General features: G+C 41.2%; 1 protein-coding gene across 13 annotated transcripts in view; it reads left to right on the plus strand.

Moving 5' to 3' along the window:
- Mtd (TLD domain-containing protein mustard) overlaps positions 1–21,648 on the plus strand; it is a 138,634-nt gene that overhangs the window by 85,524 nt on the left and 31,462 nt on the right. For 9 of the 13 annotated variants that reach the window (XM_076782136.1, XM_076782139.1, XM_076782135.1 and 6 more), the window contains 10 exons: positions 2,144–2,232; positions 11,650–11,878; positions 14,961–15,118; positions 15,207–15,599; positions 15,690–15,887; positions 15,983–16,339; positions 16,423–16,574; positions 17,448–17,618; positions 18,714–18,880; positions 21,014–21,176. In XM_076782136.1, coding sequence (XP_076638251.1) covers positions 2,144–2,232; positions 11,650–11,878; positions 14,961–15,118; positions 15,207–15,599; positions 15,690–15,887; positions 15,983–16,339; positions 16,423–16,574; positions 17,448–17,618; positions 18,714–18,880; positions 21,014–21,176 — 2,077 coding nt within the window. Of the gene's footprint in view, positions 1–116; positions 422–2,143; positions 2,233–11,649; positions 11,879–14,960; positions 15,119–15,206; positions 15,600–15,689; positions 15,888–15,982; positions 16,340–16,422; positions 16,575–17,447; positions 17,619–18,713; positions 18,881–21,013; positions 21,177–21,648 lie in introns of those variants that run through there. The other 4 variants (XM_076782131.1, XM_076782132.1, XM_076782129.1 and 1 more) reach the window with 3 other exon arrangements.

Here is a 21,648-nt window from a genome sequence, read left to right on the forward strand (position 1 = left end):
TATAATCAAAAATTATCCAAATGTAGTCGTGTTTGGACTCATTCTCATCGGGAGAACGTCGCTAATTCATTGACGATACTTTCACGCAGATATAAAAATTTATAAGAAGAAGAAGTTGGCGAATTTGGCGGGAAACGAATATTTAACGATCCGCCTCGGACTGTAACGTGTTTTGCTACAAAAATGTGAAATATTGTTTCGTGAAACGAATGACTACGCTACTGGTGGCTTCTCGAGCGAACAACGATGGATCTTGGCTATAAAATCATACCAGACTCGGACTGGGAGATCGTGGACTACGAGCCAAACAATATTCACATCTTCGAGACGGAGTTTCGCGACTTCGTCGTGTATTATGTCGTGGACAACGAAACACCGTGCATCTTGAAGAGCTTTCTACAAAGTTTCGTACACAGCTCAGGTATCCCTGGTATTTTCGCTTATTTTGAAAAAATAATCGTCCACTACTCTGCCAATCGCGAATAAAGTGTAGATGATAATCGTAAAAAAAAACACGGTGCTCGAATGCGTATCAGATAAATTCGAGATAATGATATTGATTGATATCCGTAGTCCAGCGATACAAATATCGTTCGAGACCGTGCGAATCGATCCTCGAAGGTCGACGACGAAGCAACAAACCTTTCGATCGACACTTCTTCCTGTAATTTTCATACCGAAGTCCAACGGAAACATTACGTTCCATAATTAGTTTAATTGCAAAGAGCGTTTATCCCCGCGCTGTAACTTGTATGTTTACCCGACAACCTGTTGCGCGAACGCTATGAATTTTCTATATAATTTTCGTGTTCGAAGACTGTCGTCGTTTAAAGAAATTTCTCGTTGATTTTAAAGATGTCTTTGGACACTTTTCGTTAGGTTATGTTATAGTCGAGGGAAACACGAGTTCAGTGATATATCGTAACGTGACCTTCGAGGGACCTTGACCCTCCGTTAATAAGGTAAACATGCGTTGTTGGTAAACAAAAGAACTGTCACACATCCTTCAGTTTGTAAACATGGACGAATGCATGACAAAACTAACAAATGCAACCAACGCTATTTACATTTACAAACGTTCCTCTATGTACTGATGATTAAGGTCATTTGGAGGTCACTTGCTAATGTGTCACTGAATACGTTTTTTTTATTAGCTACAACAGAGCACTGCAAAACGCGTAGAGTACTATTAAAAAAGTGCCCGTTGCAATGTTTCCAAAGAAAAATAAATAAACACCAATAAATAATCTTATTTCAAGCTCAACTTCAATCTTTCAACTGAGAATATACGGAGGTTTTAGTTGAGTTTCGGTCCAGGTGGCTCGCACGAGTCGAATACTCGAAAGTCCGAGTCGAGCTAAACGAAAATGGCAGGCAACGTGTTCATGAATCATACTAACCTTTCAGCCGCCGCAGAGAAAGTAATATCTGTTGGGATAGCTTATTTTCAACTGAGAAGAAGACGACTCGTTTGTAATTACGAGTTAACTTGTTTCTCGTGGAACTGTATTTATTGCTTGGAGCAAAGATACGCATAATTTTATTCGAACGATAAATAACCAACGAAACCAACGTGTAGCAATTTATTCGTGACGTTTATTCGATCGAGCATTTCAATTTTTAAATCGTATGCTATAAGAATTTTACAAAACATAAGAATTTTGAAATATACAAGTAGGTAAATCGTGTATTTATTTAACAATATACGTGTAATCATTTCAATACGCGAGCCTCGCATTTCGGTGACCTTTCTTCGCTGTTTCTCACGAAGTTCCCTTTGTAACGGTTCAAACAATGCAAAATGTCGGAAAGTCAGGACGCCGTTCTGTCGACTGACTTCTATTTGACGGAGCAAACGTTCCGTCTCGACGCAAACTGCAATCAATGAAGACGTAATTTTGTTTGAATTAATCGAGGGAATCCGATATCGTCGAGTTAATTGATTTCGGCGTTCCTCGCGAATCGTTGGATTAAATTAATTACGAGACGAGGAACAATATAAATTAATATTAAATTAAGAATCGTAAATATAAAACGATAAAATCATCCTATTTACTATCCACGATCCTTTCGATTTACGTATAAAATTATATAACTGTAATTTGAACATTCGGTGAAGACTGACATTTTAATTACTTTTCAGATTCAGACAACGAGAGCAAAGATGGCTCCGCGCTGCAGGAGAAAAAGTACGTACGCGTTTCTCAGCCCATCAACACCATTGTCTACACGGTGAGTAACAGAGATTTCGATCCATCAACGAACGATGGGATGCATGCTCGAGCTTGCACCGCATCGAACAATAATCAATTGTCGCGTAGGCTCGTAGACGATTAGAAGTCAAGGAGAACAAACGTAATCTCAGCTACACAAATACCTATTATGAATTAATTCGTCTTCGACGATCGATCGCGTCGCGAATAAGACTAAAAGTTTAGTTATTAATTTTAATTAATTTATGGCTACCAGTTTCTAAAGAATTTCCTGATTTACGTTCAAAATGGTGGAACTTTTTGCCTCGGTATGTCCCGACACCGTCTGCAAAGGGTTAAACGGGCGAGATAGATGCCGGACGCCGTCGTTTATCGATCGGAATTTTCAAAGTTTCGAAAGAGATTTATCGCAAGACCGACGGTGGAAACTGAGACGACGGGAGCTGGCGAAAAAATGGCTTCGTAGAGCGAAACAGACGAGTCCATTAGTGTCTTGTTAGCAAGCAGCGTACGCGAGGTGTGCTAAGCGTCGGAGATTTATCGCTGATGATTCATCATTATCGCAGGGGCGCTCGATTCGAGTACATCTGTTGTCAAACGGTGCTCAGAAGCAGTGTGGCCAGATCGGGCATAATTGAGTGCATCGCAATCAACTGTTCGATTTTAATTCAAACTTGGATTCGTCACTCCGACTCGTGCGATAGTATGTGCCTGCTATCCTCACCACTCTGTTAGACGCTAAGGAAGTTTGTCATCACTATTGTCGATTTCGATGCACGCAATTGTGCCCGATCTGGCCACACTGCTCAGAAGTACCTGTTAATCGTTAATCCTCAGCTGGTGTTTTCACGAGGGGTCGAGACGATAAAAATTGCTTACAAAGGATGACGTTCATCCGACATAATCTATATTTAGAAAACGTTTTATACGTTTTTTCTCGATTGTATTTTCGTACAGGACGCGTACCACCTAATGGAAGCATTTTAAATATCACGCTTATTTTTAACGATGGGGGAAAAATGTCAAAGGTACACGGTATTAATTCTTTGCGTGCTCGTCGTTGCCAAAAAACAGTTGTTTGGTCGTTTATCGTCGCGACGTACGCCTAACCTAATTTTCCCGGCCCGACGGGAACCGTGACGGTCGCGTTCGTCTCGAAAAGTCGCTGGAACCAAGGAGTATCTCGAGATTTTTCGCGTGCCAAATGCTCATTAGGGGACACGTTTAACGCCGGAAAGTTGGTCGCGAAGCAGCGATGTTCTGGAAGACGTCAGACACTTACTATGCAACAGGAATTCCGTGGGAACGACGGAATGGAACGGGGGATGCAAACGGGCATCGCTCGGATTCTGGGGCAACGGAAGACTCCGAATACGCCGTGATATACACGGTGGGGCGGCCGTGTTCGACCGATCGACGAAGGGAAAATCGAATTCTATCGAAGGGATTGCAGAACCGAACGGGCACACGTTTCTTTCGCCCGAAACTGGAAATTTCATTCGCGCGCTCTACCGAGCGAATGAATAACCGCGGGAAAACGAAGCATTGTTGGGCCACGATTTTTACAACTTCGCTTTTTTATCGCACCCAGACGAACCCGTCTACTTCAATCGATCTTTCGATTTCGAACAATTTCTATTTTTCTCCTGACACGATTCTACTATTTCAATTAAAGAATATAATTCTTCGGAGAACACAGTACTGTCGAACGTAAGCGTAACAATAATGATAGCGTTATTAATTACGGTTGTTAATTCTCCAAGGTAAGGTCTGTTACCCACAATTGTTGGCGATATATTTAATTACCATATTACGTCTGCGAACATGACAGCTGAGGCATTCGTTAAGTCATTATTACTGTTCACGAAAACCACAGAAAAGGAATCGCTAATACTTGTACAGAAGCGATGCGTCGGGAGCGGAGTTGGTAGGACGTCCAGCTAGCAATCCGAAGGTCGTGAGTTCGAATCCCTTGTACCTCCGTTTCTCGTTTTTCCTCGATTCCTCGATTATTAAAATATTCTTTCGATATGTTTCGATTAATTCTTGATAAAAAGGAAATTTTGAAAATTCATAAAACTTTCGTGCATTCATCTCGCTCGCACGAGACGCGCGAAGCGGCTGAGGCAGTTTGACTCTTGTTGCGTAATGACACGCTTATGCTTTCTTAAGCGCGGACATATGCACTTGGTTCGCGAACGGACGCTCACTTTCTCGTCACGTATGTTATACACGCACTCGCCACCGCGTAATCGATACGACATTTCGCGACGAACCGAGCCGATCAAACGATTTACGAAAGGGTGACTTTTCGTGGCCCAAGGAAAAATGGGAAAAAGCCGAGGCAAGCTATTTACAATCTATTACAAAATCAGAGGCGACGAAGAACCTCTTGAAAGAAACACCTGAAAGGAAACGCTTCTTATTTGAAAGTGGAAAATAAATAAATTAAACTCGAAGGAATAGAGATACTTCGAGAGTCGTTAATCCTTAAAAAAGTATAAATGCTCTTTACTGTTGATTACTAGAGACGCCTGCTAACGATTCATAAGTTATCGATAGCTATTCGTTGATGATATCGTTGAAATATCGACGTAATAAAATCAAACGATGCAATAAATAAGTCTATTAGCGTGGTTGAATTGAAATTACATACTTTTAAGGGGGTTAATTCTTCGTTAGTGGAACATGCGGTTCCTGGATGCTTCCGTGGTGCATTGCGCAACGTACTGGACTTGAATTTGCAACAGCTTGAACTTTTCGCGATTAGAAAGGCGGCATTATCGCTTTTCTCGCGTCTCGCGGTAAAATGGGGTCGTATCGAGTCTAATTTTAGTCGTGAAAGGAAATGTGACACACTGTACGAAGCTTTCCTTATCTTCGATCGTACGAATACGAAAGGTGGAAGCGCCAATGAATGCGGGAGCCACAGAGAATGGAAAAGTTCCGTAAATGGTTAGGTTTCGATTCTCGAAAGCAACTCAGAGCGTGTCACGAAACTACTATAAAATTACTATTCATATAGTTTCTTCGGAAACGAAAGTTCCGTAGCATCGTAATAGGTAAACTAAAAAATAGATTAAAAAGCAGATACATGGGAAATTCTCCGGAGAAATTTCTTCGTACTGGGAACCGTCTTTCTAGTTCTGCGATTCCAGTTTTTTCCCCGACAGAATGTGGCTCGGGGGACCAGAAACACAGTCCGGTGTTCAAACAACGAGGAAGTAGAATTGTTGCGCAAACGAATACCCTGTGGACCTAATGGCGTTTCACGAGGCTCGAGCCTGAATCAGTTTGACGGTCAGTCGTCGGTCCTAGTCGATGCTCATAGGAACGAAATTAGGTTAGAATCTCGCGTCCAATCTCTGTCTGTTCTATTTGTACTTCTGGCTGGCAGATAACTGTCCTGCACGCTTCTCTGATTTCTTTTTAACCGCGATTCCAGTTTTGTTATGGGAAAATAATACTTTCGACAGCATTTTTTTTCGTTTGAAACGCAAATTAACGTTCTTTGGTTTGAGGTTAGGGAGTGATATACAACGTCGAACGCCATGAACCGTTGTAGAAAGTCCCGAGGTCATGGAACGCGATCGCGTTCGATCTAATGGTGTGTCCCGAGCCCGCGATTCCAGCGGATCTTTCCATTATCCTGTGCAACGGTATTGCAACGACCATGATTGCTCTATAATCCAAGTGTCGTACTGTAATCAGTGTTGCTCTGGTCCCTCGACGATTAAAGCTGATGCCTAGCTTATGCCGTCCGTTTCGGCCCCTTACACGTCGTTGATCGATTAATGTCTATAATTTAACTTCTCTTATCTCTCTCGGTTCCACTCCCGCACGATTGTGGCAATATCTAGCTGAAGTAAGTAATTTTCGACGAGAATGTATATCGTCAATTACGTTTTCTCAAAATCAATTAATTGTAGAATCGGCGATCCTCTATACTAACGAGATAAAAGAAATCGTCAACACCAAGAGAGTAGCAGTGTGGTGTCGTTGGTTCAGCGAGTAGGACGTTCGGCCAGTAATCTGAAGAGCGCGAGTTCGAATCCCGGTGTCCGTGCCTCGTTTTCTTCGGTGACCTATAATAAATTCACCTGAGTAAAAATGACCGTGCATCCACTGTACGAGGGGTTGTTAAAGAAACAAAAAATGTGAGCGACGGGAAATGCGTGTTAAAGACGAAAGCAGGTCACGAGAAGAGTTATTCGGTTCGATAGATAATTCGGGAAAGTTAAATGAACAAGGTAATATTCATCGGGTAACAATGAAGGTAGAAAGCCGTCGATCCACGGATGGTTGAATTCGATTATTCGTCTCGTTAACCGCGACGCGTCTTATCGTCCGGTAATAAGATCTCGGACGGCTGGTTTAGAAGGCAAGAACGATAATTATGCAGGCATTGAAACGTAGTGGCGGCTTGGAAAGTTATTATCGAATACATAAACCACGAAAACGCGACGGACGACCCTGAATAAGAAGCTTCGGGGAGAAAAGACGCGGAACGAAAGGTAGCCCGGGCTACATAAAAAGAAAAGGAGAAAGAAGAATCGGGACAACGGGAGCTTTCTTGCGCGATCTTTTGTCACGAGATAGCTCTCCCTCTCGACGGAAGTTACCAGAGGTTCTCATATCCTCTCAGACTGATGTCGCTTTTCTTTCATACTACTTAATAATATGAATACGACCAATCCAATGATCCACTAGCTTGACACAGCGTATCCCTGTCTCTTAACCTTACTTGCTTAACGACCATCCCCTCTTTTCGACCACGTGTAACGAACGAGACCCCCGTGCAGTTATCGAGGTCCTACCGTGAACTCAACGCAGAAAGTGAATTTTAGCAAGTTTTAGATATGAAAAAATTAAATTTACGGATTCGAATTCTACTTCCGTGAGCTTTTTCTCCCAGCGGAGAATCACTGAACCGAAAGGGGGCAGAAACTGAAACAATGCCTGTTCAGGCTTTCTCCCTCGGTCGTTCCGCGAAACATCGTGCGTTCTCTTTTCTTTCCTTTTTCTCTACCCGGTCGCCTTAAAAGCTTCATCACCTCGATCCGTGGCTTTTTGTCTTTCCTCCCTCCCCCTTCGGACTCCACTTCAACCCCCCTCGTCGTCGGTTTTTCTCCTCGCTGATCTTTACTCGAGAACCGATGACTACGACTTTTTCCGCTTCTTCTTTCGATCGCTCGAGTAATGGAACGCAGAAAATACAAGACGCGTCACAAAAATTTCCAACGACAAATTCTCGATTGCATGGCTGACGTATTTGTTTTTTAAATTTTTATTACGATGTGTCACGTTTGCGTATACGATACAGTAGTCTCTCGATTATGCGATCTAGTAGGGGTGAATGTTGGTCGCATAATCGAGGGGTTGGAAAATCGGGGGATTTTGTTCATCTTAGTGCAACAGGTAGGTTATAGAATATATCGTAACATCGTTTCTAGGACATAATACTTATATGTATTGTGTAATATGTGATTAGATAGTAAATTCTTCGAGAATATTTCTAAAAGAAGCATGAATAACAGTAAGATAATACATAATAGATAAAACCAAGATATCAATCAGAAAATCAAAACGATCCATTAATAATAGTGTCGCGAAGATGTAACGAGATTATAATTTTTATTTTTATTATTTCTCCCAGAGAGTATTATCAATAGATCGGTGAAGTTTTCCCGATGAAATTGAGTCCAAACACGGCATCGATCGGACGATTTTTAATTATACGTCATACCAATCCTTCATAAAATTATTCAATTATGGCAAAATTAAAAGTAGTCCGAATAGCGTCGTGTTTGGACTCATTTTAATCGGGGGAACCTCGCCAATCTGATGATAACACTCTCACGGGAAAATAATAAAACCAAAAATTATAATTCCCTAATCGGTTTGCAAAGACTGCTGGAATATTCTGGTGGATCTACTATTTCGTAGTGCTCTGCCGTTTCGTTCTAATTTAAGCGGATTGCGTCCCGCAAATATCCTATTCGTTACACGTCCATTTGATTTTCATTATTCGGAGTTCCGGGACCGAGGGAAATCTGCTTTTCTAATTTGACTGTATTGCAACGGGATTACGGGGACGTTGATAAAAGTTAACGCCGGAAACCCGTTACAAATCGCGGATTAATAATCTCGTGTAATCCGTGCGTGTGCTATCGTTTGATATTACGTTAACGTCCCGGCGCGCTGGTTAATGTAGTGTTAGTAATGCCGCACGGCCTGCATAAGTTACTTTTATCGTTGCACGTGCAGCGTGCGCCACGCGGCCTTGCATTACAATACTTGGCGATTACCGTGCACACAGAAATTGATTCAGCGATACCATCCCTCGCGTATATTTCTCTTCCTTTCTGGAGCACGACGTCGTTAAGATCTTCAAGGGAGCGTTCTATTCTACGCTCCTTGGTGCATAAGTCCATTCGTGCATTTTAATGGAACGTTTGCAATCGTACAATTTCGGTATGTCTCATCCAGGTACGATGGTCGTAGCGATCGTTGACAAAATGCATATTTTTAACAATACAGAGTATCAAAACGTATAACAAAATTTCAATCTCGAACATTCTAACCTAAATACATGCTTTAACGAAAGAGCGATGATTCACGTGAATTTCGTACGAAGCTATTAAATGGTACATAAATTAGGCCTGATCATAGTAATCTTGATTCAATATCGTTTCTGTACAGTTTAATATCTTCGTTCGAAACCCTCGTAAATTTCAGCCTTTTCATTAATATGTATAATAGAAAACGTACGAATATAGGTCAGAGGATGTAATCGGGTTGGGAACGCAGCCGGAAACGTCGTTTGGAAATTTTATTAAACATAATTCGATCGCTTTCATTAACTTAGTTCCGAAATACCTGGACCGAACACGTCGCAATTTATCGCCTGAAATATTATCGAAAATCTATACTTGAATTATTTTTTTTTTTTTTTTAAACTTCGACTCGAGAATATTATTAACCCCAAATCTCGATAAAGTATTCGAGAATTCGGTGTCCCTGGAGAAAATTTCCACTCTTTTACCGGAAGCATCGTTCACGAGAAACGATGGGAGGGGAAAGGCGTTGTTCGGTGTCGTCGATATCGACGAGGGACGCCGAAAGAAAACACGAGACGATTCCAATTGCTTTTATTCGACGTTGCCTCGACGCGAAGCCAATTCCTTTAATCGTCGCGATTTAATTTCTCGGGAGAGAAGAGTTCGCGAAGGACCGTGGAAAGAAATCAAGTTTAAACGGTCGACGGAAGAAGACGAAGAAAGGACAACGGGGCGTCGCGGTATAATTAATGAATTTCCACGAGACAAGAATTACGTTTCAAGCGTCATAAAATCTGTTTGCCCGACGGTGCTCTCGGGAAACGAAGCGTTTTCGTTCGCAGAGGTGAAATTTCTCTCTGGCGAACGTTAATACGGGATATTAATTCCGCGATGGGATCGATTACGCCGTCGGTTGTTTCAGCAAACCGTCGTCTGACGTTCGTGAATTATTCGCTGCCGTTCGAGAACTTGGAACCAACTGGATTCGATTATCATTGTAATTATTTTTATATCGTTTGCTACATTTTAATTTAATTTTAAACAGAAGAATCCACGAGTATCCTAGTAAATTCCTTGATAAAAAGATATTCTAAATATTGCCCAAGCTTTCTTAAGATCATCGATCGAAGGCACAAAGTATCGAAATATGGTCTGAATCATTCCACGCTGCCAGATAGGTCGTTGGTCGCGGATTTGCATAAGAGACGTAATGTGCCAGCGAATGGACCGGTCTCGAGGCTCTCTTTCGAGGAATTCAATTTTCCATTGCCCGATATCCCCCTTGCACGCCATTTCTGCTGGATTATGCAAATAGTCTAATGGTCCCGAAGACCATCGCGGGTGCAACGGAATAACCAAGGCAGTTCGAACCAGTTCTGCTCGAAGAAAGTATTTCGACGGAGATATTAGTAGCGACGTTAAGAGTCCATTCGATGAAATGTAAAGTTTTTATGAATCATTCGATCAAAAAATTAGCGTAAATGTGAATATGGCGTCGCTGAAGGAGCGTCAGAGAAATAGTAATTATAATGGAATTATTTTTATCGCACAAATAACATAAAAAACGTAACAGTATTCGCTGGAACGAGAATTCTGTAACGTCGCCGAAATGTTGTAAGACGATACTCTGTTAAAGCGTCGCAGCCGTTAGGCGAACGTTGTGGTGTTGGGTTACGGGGAACCGCCATCTATATCACGTTCCAGCGTTCCAGCGTTCCAGAGAACGGTGGAACGTACCGTTCCAAAGATACTTCTACCCAGTGACGTCAGAAATAATAAATCGTGACATAATAATGTTTCCAGAACGCGTGCCAAATCGTCAGTCTTGCGGAAACGTAATTCCTGCGAGTCTTACGTTGGGGAAACTAAATTCCAGTATACCGGACGGCTTCCATATGTATAATTCAGTCGCTCGAAAGCTGAGACGGGACAGCATTGTGTTCGAAAAATGCATTTCGTTTCTTTCGAACACTGATCCATATAGCAGCGAGAAGCATTGCAATACCTATTCTTTTCGAATAACGTAAAATAACAAGTGCAGTGTTTAACACCGTTGCTATTGGGGTTTTCGAAAGCATCTAACGCGTCGAAGTATGTGTTCGACGGCGAAACGCGACGTTTCCGTGGGGGGAGATGAAGCCCGTTACCGGTGAACGATTTGATCTAGGATGATCGAGCTGTAGATCGAGGCGGAAGATACGGCTTATGACGTTGCATTAGCATCGGACCGTGAAATTGCGTTTCACCGATATTTGCCCGGTTTCGAGCGGTTCCTGAACTGCTGCCACGTCGCACAGTGGGGCAGGGATCATAAAAAGTTGGCTAAAATAAGTAGCAAGAGTGTTTAGATTGCATAAAAATTACCAGGTATACGATAAGTGACAAGAGAATAACGAATTATCATTTATTTCCAAATGAAAAATTAAAACACGTTCGAAACAATAGAATGTCCAAGTAGAGTCGTGTGTCGGAGATTCCTGGAAACGATGGTCAAGGAATGGTTTCAAGGACGCGGTGGAGAATGTGTTTTAAAGCTTTCTAATTGACAGGGTAAAACATCTGACACGCAGCAACGCGTAGGAAGTCACGTATACGTAATATAAAAGCGAAAAGAACGAATGTAAATTATTACGTGTGCTCTCGATAGAAAAAGTTTGCGTGTTCGAATAAATACTCCAATTTGTGTAACGAAACAATTACGTATAATGTTGTTCATAAAGACCACGTGCACTTGTAATCAGCCGTACAAGGAAGCTGGTGGTCCATGTTTGGAAACCATCGACCAGAAGTTAATTCCACAGTTGAATTGACTTTTTCCAAAGTACGACCGTGGACAAAGAAGTCAAGTAATTCATGTATCCGTTTTCTCGTTACAGGTGGGCGACAGGGATACGCTCACGTCAGTGGCCGCGAGGTTCGACACAACGCCGTCCGAGCTGAGCAAATTGAACAGGCTCGGAAGTACTTTCATTTATCCCGGCCAGCAATTGCGGGTACCAGCGAAAGGAGAAGGTCGACCAGGAGGCGGAACCACTACCGACGCGCCCAGTCCGGATCCTTGCCACGACCACGAGCCCCAGGATGACCTACCTCCCGAAGAAAAAGGTAATTTCGTTCGAACGTTATACTTGATAACTTCTGAACGGATTGGACGATTTTAATGTTTCGAAATGCAACGCGTATTTTAATGAAGAATATGTAGAAATTCTAACAACGTTGGAAAAGTTGTCCCTTGATCTCGTAGAGTGAGAAAAACACCATACAAGTTTAACAAAAACTTGAACGAGTGACTAAATTGTTCGGTGAAAAAAAAAAAATTTCAAATCGATCTGAAAAAATTATTTTCGGTTGCGGGGGCCAATTTCAATCATTTTTGGTGAATAGACATACCCCCAAATTCCTACGCACTTTCGAGAAAAAAATTCAGAAAGGTGGACAAATTTTTCGCCGAAAATGAAAGTTTTCAAATCGTTCTGAAAAAATTATTTTCGGTTGCGGGGGCCAATTTCAATCATTTTTGGTGAATAGACATACCCCCAAATTCCTACGCACTTTCGAGAAAAAAATTCAGAAAGGTGGACAAATTTTTCGCCGAAAATGAAAGTTTTCAAATCGTTCTGAAAAAATTATTTTCGGTTGCGGGGGCCAACTTCAATCATTTTTGGTCAATAGACATACTCCTGAATTCCTACGCATTTTCGAGAAAAAAATTCAGAAAGGTGGACAAATTTTTCGCCAAAAATGAAAGTTTTCAAATCGTTCTGAAAAAATTATTTTCGGTTGCGGGGGCTAATTTCAATCATTTTTGGTCAATAGACATACTCCTGAATTCCTACGCATTTTCGAGAAAAAAATTCAGAAAGGTGGACAAATTTTTCGCCGAAAATGAAAATTTTCAAATCGTTCTGAAAAAATTATTTTCGGTTGCGGGGGCCAATTACAATCATTTTTGGTGAATAGACATACTCCCGAAATCCTACTCAGTTTCGAGAAAAAAATTCCTGACCGAAAATATAATTTGAGGTTAGAAACGTTTCCCCAAAATTTCATGCGTAGTTATGTTCATGCGTCTGACCTAATTTTAAAATACAAACACTATGTTTAGTGTTCTTATCCCGGAAATATTGTTTCTACGTTCTAGTCTTATCATAATTTTTGTGACGAGGATAGCATTGTAAAACTGGAGATAATGAGGTCGAAAATTATTTTGGTTTCATGGTTATGTCGTCCAGCTGGTCGGGTTTTTACTTAATGCGCAACTTGGGCTGACGACAACGTTACCAATGTTGCGTGAGATTCGAAGGATTTATTGTTTATACGCAGGCAATGCAATCTCCTTTGCAATAGAAATTCTCCCACGCGGTTTGTCGCCGTTTAAGTTGCCATAACTTGTAAAGCGTCAACAATAAAGTTGGAAAGTGTCGTAATCGGTTGGTTAGATTAATTTCACCGACAGAATTAAATTATTAGTCTAATTTTCTATAAGCAGTGTCAGATTATTACGTAAATATAAAAGTTGCATGTGTCGTCGACACAATTCGATTACATAGAGGTTCGTGCCAGACGAATATTATGACGTGTCATTATTATGAACCATACGTTCGAAAACGTTATTCTAACCAGACAAGCATCGAGCCTTATCTATCCGATTTGTGCAATAGACGTGCATTAATATTCAATGCGACACTTCGTATACGCCGATACAATCGAGACCCAATTCATCTTGATATTTGGCCAGGTGAGTCAATCCGATTCACCTGAACGCACCGCACACCGCCTCCTGTTACATTATTCATAGAGATGTATTCGTGTTAATTTTGCTTTCGAATTATCGTAACCGTGCAATAAGGCATTTCGATGCGGACGTCACGTACTCGCGGATCGTTAAAACGCGTGACGAGATCGGTCATAAATCAAATAGAATAGTGTAGCAATTTCCTCGACAGACCATAAACAATTAAAAATAATCGAGGCGGGAATAAAAGTAATTCGCGCGACGTAATAACGGCGTGAAAGGTTGAATAATGTATCGTCGGTGAGTATTCAAATATTGAGAGCTGAAGAAATGAATGTCCATGGAATATCGAAGTGCGTTAGAGAGGAATTTCATGGAACGTCGACGATGAAAAAAGTTGCAGATCTGCCGTTCGATGGCGCCACGTCGCGAAATTGCATTCGTGCATGCATCAATGCGCGGAAAATTAAATCCAGGGAACGTAGAATTGAACGTAGGCATCGAGAGACCTCAGGGTTTGCATTCATAAAAGAATAATAGGTTTATATAACGATATTATACAGCTTTATATGATTACGACGCATATAGGAAAAGAGAACCGACGAATCGATTTTCTGGAAAGTCCATGTGTCTCTTTCTTTGTCTCTCGTGACCTATAACTAATTCAGTTTTGACAGACGCTTTAATCGATAGTCGCGATTTAACCTAGTTGAGTTATCCAATAGATTTTTTGCGCTTTATATTGTTTTTTTACTACATGAACTCAACATTGTAATTTTCTTCTAAATTTCGTAGTAGCGACACAAAAGCATTTGTATCCTAAAACTTTAGTCGTTAACTTCGTCTTCTATCTTCTATCTTTATCGAATATTAACTGCATATTCTTTTGTTATTACAAAAAGTATTTGAAATTCTAAGAATTGAGTAGCTCTTGTTTTGTCGTAAGTTTCTTCATGGAAGTGATACGCATTGTTATTCTTACATATAATTCTTATATTAATAAAGTGTTTAAACTATTGCACGAGTCGACGTGTTAGTTTTTATGTAGTCTTTTTTAAGTCATTCGGTACACATGTAGGATACGTCAGCTGATCGGCGTAACTGAAACTACGGAAGCCAATATGGCGTTTACCGTATAGCGAACATAACCTATACGCTGTCAGAAAACACGATGAACGTTGATTTAACGTCAGTTGAATCACAAATGCTACTGTCATGCGATCATTCGATATTCTTATTGAACTTGGTGCTATTACCAAGGAATTCGATTACATAAAGATAATCGAACGATTTCAATCGACTTAATTTTCCTACCAAAGATATATGTATATTTAAAACAACAGTTCCTTTCTTCTTTTTCGACATGGGTGGGTTGTAGTTAGTAATCGTAGAAATAAAAGAATATTTTATTAAAAATTCTGTGACGATCTAACGTTATATTGTTATTTACAGAACTGTTGGATAGTTTGAGGCCTGTGTCACCTAAACCAGGTCATATAGAACGAGTGAAAACTCCTCTTGGTGTGACAAATGCGGTCATAGAGGAGGAGGAGCAACCATTTAAAGAAAGATTTTTGAAAATCAATGTTCGGCATATCACAGATGGTCAGGTAAGGTGTAAATTTTAATTAATTTTCGTTGTAGAATTCTGCATGCCTTGTTTCTTTCGGTGACACTAAATCCGTGGTTTGTTCACAGGGTGTTGTCGGTGGAGTGTTATTAGTCACACCAAATGCAGTGATGTTTGACCCCAATGTCTCGGATCCGCTCGTAATCGAACATGGTGCCGAATCTTACGGAGTAATTGCACCGATGGAATTTGTGGTGAATGCCGCTATTTATTATGACATTGCACACATGCGTGTCGGGCATACGGAATCTGGAACTTTAGATAAGAAGCCAGAAATATATTATATGAAGAAACCCTCGCAAAACGACAACCGGAAGTGTCAATCGCCGGGAAAGGACGAGAATTTTCCAGAATTAACGGCGGACGACAACGAGAGTGTTTGCAGCTGTGCCGAAAGAGACGGAGATGCTTTTCCAAAGGCCTTTGAGAGAGATCTCGTTACACCCACCAATCTTCAAAATGTACGTTAATTTATAGTAATAAATGGAATAACAGTTAGCTAACAATTAGATAAGGAACGATAAATAAAGGTGATGTTCTTTGCTCCGCAGGAAGAAAACACAACGACAACCAAAGATAAAGAAGCAGAGAAAGAAGAGACTAAAGATGCCTGTAGCGATGGTCAAGGAAATAGAACGTTAGAGGAGCGTAGACGTTCTATGCTTGACCATCACTGGGCAGTTCCTAGTAAGGATCGATGTACATTATCGGTAGAAGATGAGCAGCAGGATTCGTTGAATTCTGACAAGGTTGGTTTGCGATTATTATCGAAATTTAATACGATAGCCGCAGCCGGGGTCCGTTCGCGTCTAAAGCTTGATCAACGTTGACGATCTGTTTTCAGGTTGACCCCGCGAAGTCGAAGGCGATTCCCGAAGATGAAGAAGGATCTCTAGTCAAATTGTCATGCCACGACTCTGGTATCGACATTCGTGATCTCATTCCCCCTTTCCCAGTAGTTCAGCATATTCCCTCAAAGAAAGTATACTCAGACGCAGATATTGTCTTATCTTCAGATTGGGTCCCTCCTATTACTATTGCACCGACGAACATTACAACTGATTCGCTAGACACTGGTTCCGCCATTAATGGTAGGAAGAAGGCGAGTTCGGTATCTTTTAGCTTAGAGAGTAATGCGGAGGAACCCGAGAAAGATGAAGAGCATAAAGACGACGACAAACAAGAAACGCGTAAAAATAAGGTATCGTCGAAATCAGTATCACTGTAATTCCAGTATTATCGTAGTAATATTATATAACACTTTTGCTCCTATTCTTTTTTCAGATGTTAAAACGATTGTCGTATCCATTGTCGTGGATGGAAGGATTGACTGGTGAGAAAGAGGAGGAAAATAAATCTGGATCTGATAAAGTGTCAAGCCTTCCCAACAGTGCGGATTCTCACCATTCGTCTGTGTTCAGTAAAGTCTTCTCCAGGTGATAATCTTCGTTACATTAAAACCTTAGAATCTTTACGAACTTCTTTTTCCCCCGATAATCTATTCACGTGATATTAACGTTTTTCCAAAATTAATAATTATGCTTCTGTATTTCACTTTTGTATTATCCGTCTGTATTAGGAATGAGTAAAACGATCGTTAAAAAGTTTGCATACTCCATGTACAGGGAAGATCAGTTTCGATGCTCGGGCGTCTCCTTTACATGGTGTAACGTTTATTTCTTTTTATCACGCGTGTGATTGCTTACTGCTGAATTTTTCTAGAACATTTAAATTAATATCTATCTATAGCGAGTCTGAGGCTATTCGTGATGAAACGTGTTGCATGCGTTACGATAATTATTTTTTTTTTCGGTATTTTCTACAATGTTACGCGTTTACGGCGAAGAAACTTATTTGTCTGAAAGAACGGGTTTCATTATGAGTATCCTCGTTCGTTAACATATAGAATATTCATTAGTTACTTGCTGCCTAGAAAAGAGTGGCTTATTGCATTTGCGGTACGCGTTGGGATACATTTCTATTAACTTATGGAAGGAGTAAACAAACCAGGGGAATGCGTACATGCGATGTTTCCAGCTCAATCCAGAAGTTGTCCTCAATAACCTAGTACCATCATAGTCCGTTCTTTTGGAAAATGAAACTGTTCTTTTCATAGCCTACGCCCGAAAGCCTCGAACAGTGTCGACTGTGTGAGGACTATGGGATTATGGGACCTTATATTGCAAAGATCGTGGTTATGTTAAAAATAGGTTTCAGTCCGACTGTGATGGTAATCTGTGTTTAATCAAAAGCTTTACTGTCGTTTCCAATGTAACTAACAAAGAATATGTAATGGTGGTGGATATAAGCTCGCCGATCAACCTGGTGAGTGACTTTAGCTCGGGCCTGTTTGCTAAAACTCCCAGCGAAGAGAGTGGTGGGGGCGGTAGGGCTGGAGGAACACCTCCGCTTACCGCCTCCTCTCTCTCCCAGGACTCCGGCAATCCTCAGTTTTCACCTGGTCCAGGAGGGCTTATGGGGTGAGTTTGGGCCCGGTCCATCAACCAGCAAATTGTTGTATCCACTTTATCCACGTTCCCTTTTATTAATCCCCCTGCTGTTCCACTCTTTATCTCTAACTGGCTCTTACATTTGGGTATCGTTTCGACAGCGTTTATCTTATTAGATCTCTAGTTCATTTTCATAGGGTTGGGACTTGTTGAATATTTTGTACATTTATGAAGTATCTGAATATCCGTACTATGGCGGTACCCTAATCTAATACATTGCTAACGTATGCATCTGTATATACATATACACGTTTACATTATGTTTGCCTCGACTTACGTCAGCTTTTCTGGAACCAATTAGTACGTAAATTCGGGTTACGACTGTATCGCATTTGCATCGGCAATATCCGCATTATTTAAACAGTTCGTCGTCTGGATAGTCCTAGCCCTAGTTTCTGTCTGTATATTAAATACCACACGTGTCTCATATACGTATTCTTTTCCACGATCTCGTCACGCAGTTTACGTTCATTTTTTACCTCTCTTTTTCGAAAGATCATTGCCAGGTAGCCTTAAACGTGGTTTCCGTAACTCGTTCTACCTTGACGCTTCTCACAAGAACGCTCTCTTTTTCTCTCTGTCCTTGTTTCGCTATTCCCTTTACTTTAAGCCTTATCTCGGGGTTGAGATCAGCCCCTAGACTTCTTGCTCCTGCTTTCAGGTAAATGTTACATCTTTTCAGAATACTCTGCCAATGTTCGACACGACACATCGCCGTTTTACCGTTCTCTGATAACAGTACCGCTTACAAACAACACACGAATCACCAACAAAAAAGTCGAACACAGCGTGTTTTAGTATACTATATCCCCGAGCAGCCACCCAGTTTATTTCTCGCCGTTACACGTTGAATACGATATTTACCTTGAATGTTGTTATATCCCCCCACCGATTAATGTTCTTTACTGTGCGTTGCAACGTGTATGCTCGTCGCTTCGAAATCACGGTGCACGCGATGGAATTTACACGACGCTTGATGGAAACGCCGCGTGCTCTGTGATTTCGAGACGCGCGACTCGAGCGTTGTTGGATCGACGATAACGCGTGTTCATGGTTGCCTTTCAGACGATCCTCCGTGGGCACGTTCATCAGACAGCAACCGTTGACTTCGTCGGGCAGCAGCAGCGTGGACAGCAGTCGAGGTAGCAAAACGTCAACGACCGCGCCACGCTTGGATTATCGCAGCATGGTCTCCGTCGAGGACATGCCTGAACTCTTCGTCAGCTTCGACAGTAAGTGTCGCGTGTGGCACGGTCACCGTCGTTTTATCAACTTTGTATTTTTTAACTCGACGCATTTTTGGAATGAATCATTGATCGTGGACACTGGCGGCAGACTCCTCACACAGAATACTTTTTATCTTGTACAGGACGTTCCGTTTTTATCTAAAATTGGAGTTGGTACTTGACTGTTAAAGGAGTACCGATAATGAAGAAATATATCTTGTAGATTTGACCGTGTTCTCCATGCTGTCTCTAATTATAGATAACAATTGAACGCTCCTCGTATTACATATTTCTTAAGTGGCGTGTTTTGGTGTACAGATAACTATGAAAAATTGTCTACTAAAGTTATCCTTGAAGATAATATTCTCAGGTGAAACAATAGCCAGTGTGTTCAAGACACGCCATTGCAGAAACGCCCTTTGCCCGAAAGGGTCGATAATTCCATAATTAATTACACGTAGCCCACGAATACATGAACAGAAACGGCATTAAAGATGGCAAACGGGATTACATATCACGCACTGCACTCGCTCGTATATATAGACGGCTTTTTAAACGATCTCTTACTTTGCTAGTGCATTTATTGTCCCTTTCTTCGAATTTTTCAGCGCTTTTGGATTCGATTTCAACTCGTTATCGAATTTGTTTCTTTTTAAACGAAATGTTATCGTCGTTAGAGAATTTTTAAGCGAGTAGTATTGACATTCGCGACCAAATGCGCTTCACATTACACTTGAAACGTAGTTCTCGATATTTTCTATGATTTTTCAAACTCTACTCGTTTGTCATTACTAGTTTTCTACATCCAGAGTTGGGCGTCATCCGAATAGTACCGACTAGTCTTTTTATCGGGATAGTTATCTGGATAAAATATTTTATCCGATGATTATCCGGATAAAAATGTGCGCTCACTTTTTATCTACACTTTACTGTATTTAATGTGTACGTTCACATTCGTGTATGGCGTTCTGCGAATCTGTGCCATGAGAATTCACAGTTCGTCGAAGAATTGACGACGCTGTTTCAAACTGTCTCGACTATTTGACACAGATCCGAGGAACAGTCTCGTATCATGATTACTTGGCTCGGGCTCCGGGGTCCCTTTGATAGTGATTGCGGGGTCCAGGCACGAGACACTCCATTATTAAATTCGGTTGTTGTTAATTTAAAGGGGAACATTATTGCGTCCCCAGGATCTTGAAACCCATTGTGCAATTTGTACTCGGATTAACGGTGCACCATTGAAGATGCCTCCTATACTTTGCATATGATTCATCACTAATTTCTACTATGTTTATGGGTCTTTCAGAACAGCACAACGGGTTTCATGGATTCTCTGCCCAATGAATTCATACTAATGCAGTAATGTCATATGTTTTGTTGTCCCTCTAGTCCAAGCACCTAATTTTCCCGAACTCGAAGGCCTCGGTAGGTTCATACTGTATTAGCTTGCTTATCCCCTCCTCCTACTCGTGTCACGACCTTCACAGACATTGGCTCGCCATTATCATTGATTTTTTGCTCTACTCGTACCACTTTTTTCTTTCTTTCTATTGTCGTGCTGTGAGACTGTAATTGCACGATCCACTGACCGTACTTTTGCTCCCACTTACGGTCGGTTTGCCACTTCACCTTGCACACCGTGTATCTACCATTGTATGTATGTTGAAACCGTACATGTACTTGCTCTGTTTAATGATCGTCAACACAATTATCTGCACCTTGCAGCAGTTTTCTAATTTAAAACTTCTGTTACTCGCGTACCTAATAGGGCTGAGATTCGAATTTTAACATTTGAACTGTTCAAATATTCAGTAAGGAGTCGCAGCCCTATTATCTAATCGCGATGTTGTGTGCGTCTCGTATTGTTTTGGTGTTTGTGCGTCCGCCAATGGTCGTTAATTTTTTAGGTATTCTCCAAAAAGGGCTTCTTAAATATATTTTTTTTTTTTTTTTTTTTCTTGTAACCGACTATGTGCATACCACACAGGAGATGTGTCTTATGAATAAGTATAAATATTTATTTAGAAAAATGACGAATAGAATATCGACAGAATCGAGTCGCGAATAAGCAACGCTCGAATTAAATATGCAGGGCACATGTTACATTATTGAATCGTGTTCTGTCGTGTTACGTAGAACTCATACCACGACCGGCACGTTCTTGCGAGGATCCGCCATTGTACCTGAGACTGCGAACCGGAAGACCGAAAGACAAGAAGATTCCGCGTTCGACGCCTATAATGAGCTATGGAAAGAAGAAGCTACGACCTGAATACTGGTTCAGCGTGCCACGTAACAGGTAAATAAACTTTGCATGCGTTATTTTAATGTCTTTTGTATCTATACAGTGACAGATACTCGAGGGAGGGGAGGATTACAGAGGCTTGACCCTCCCGTCTGTTGTAGAGATCAATCATGTGAATTTTAATAGCTTCCAAAGATTTCTTTATGCATTATGGGTGTATTTTTGAACTACTTGGAAATGGTTGGAATCCAAATCGCTAGAGAAGAGTAATCCTGGGTAACGCGAATTCCGAGTATCGGCCATTGTCAAAGAACCGTTTCCAATCCGTGTCTATTTCTGCGATTCCCTTTATCGTCATTTCCGCGGAAAAGCTACTCCCGGACCGGAAGAAACGATCAACCATCTACTCTGCTCCTCTAGAGAAGTATTTTCGTACGATGTTTCCAAGAGGACGAAACGGTTCGAATCTGGCCATTGCCGACATTCTTGTGGGATCAGGCGTCGTGTTATTTTTGTAAATTTGAAC

This window comes from Colletes latitarsis, chromosome 14, assembly GCF_051014445.1.
Source record: "Colletes latitarsis isolate SP2378_abdomen chromosome 14, iyColLati1, whole genome shotgun sequence".
In the NCBI taxonomy this organism is placed as follows: Eukaryota; Metazoa; Arthropoda; class Insecta; order Hymenoptera; family Colletidae; genus Colletes; species Colletes latitarsis.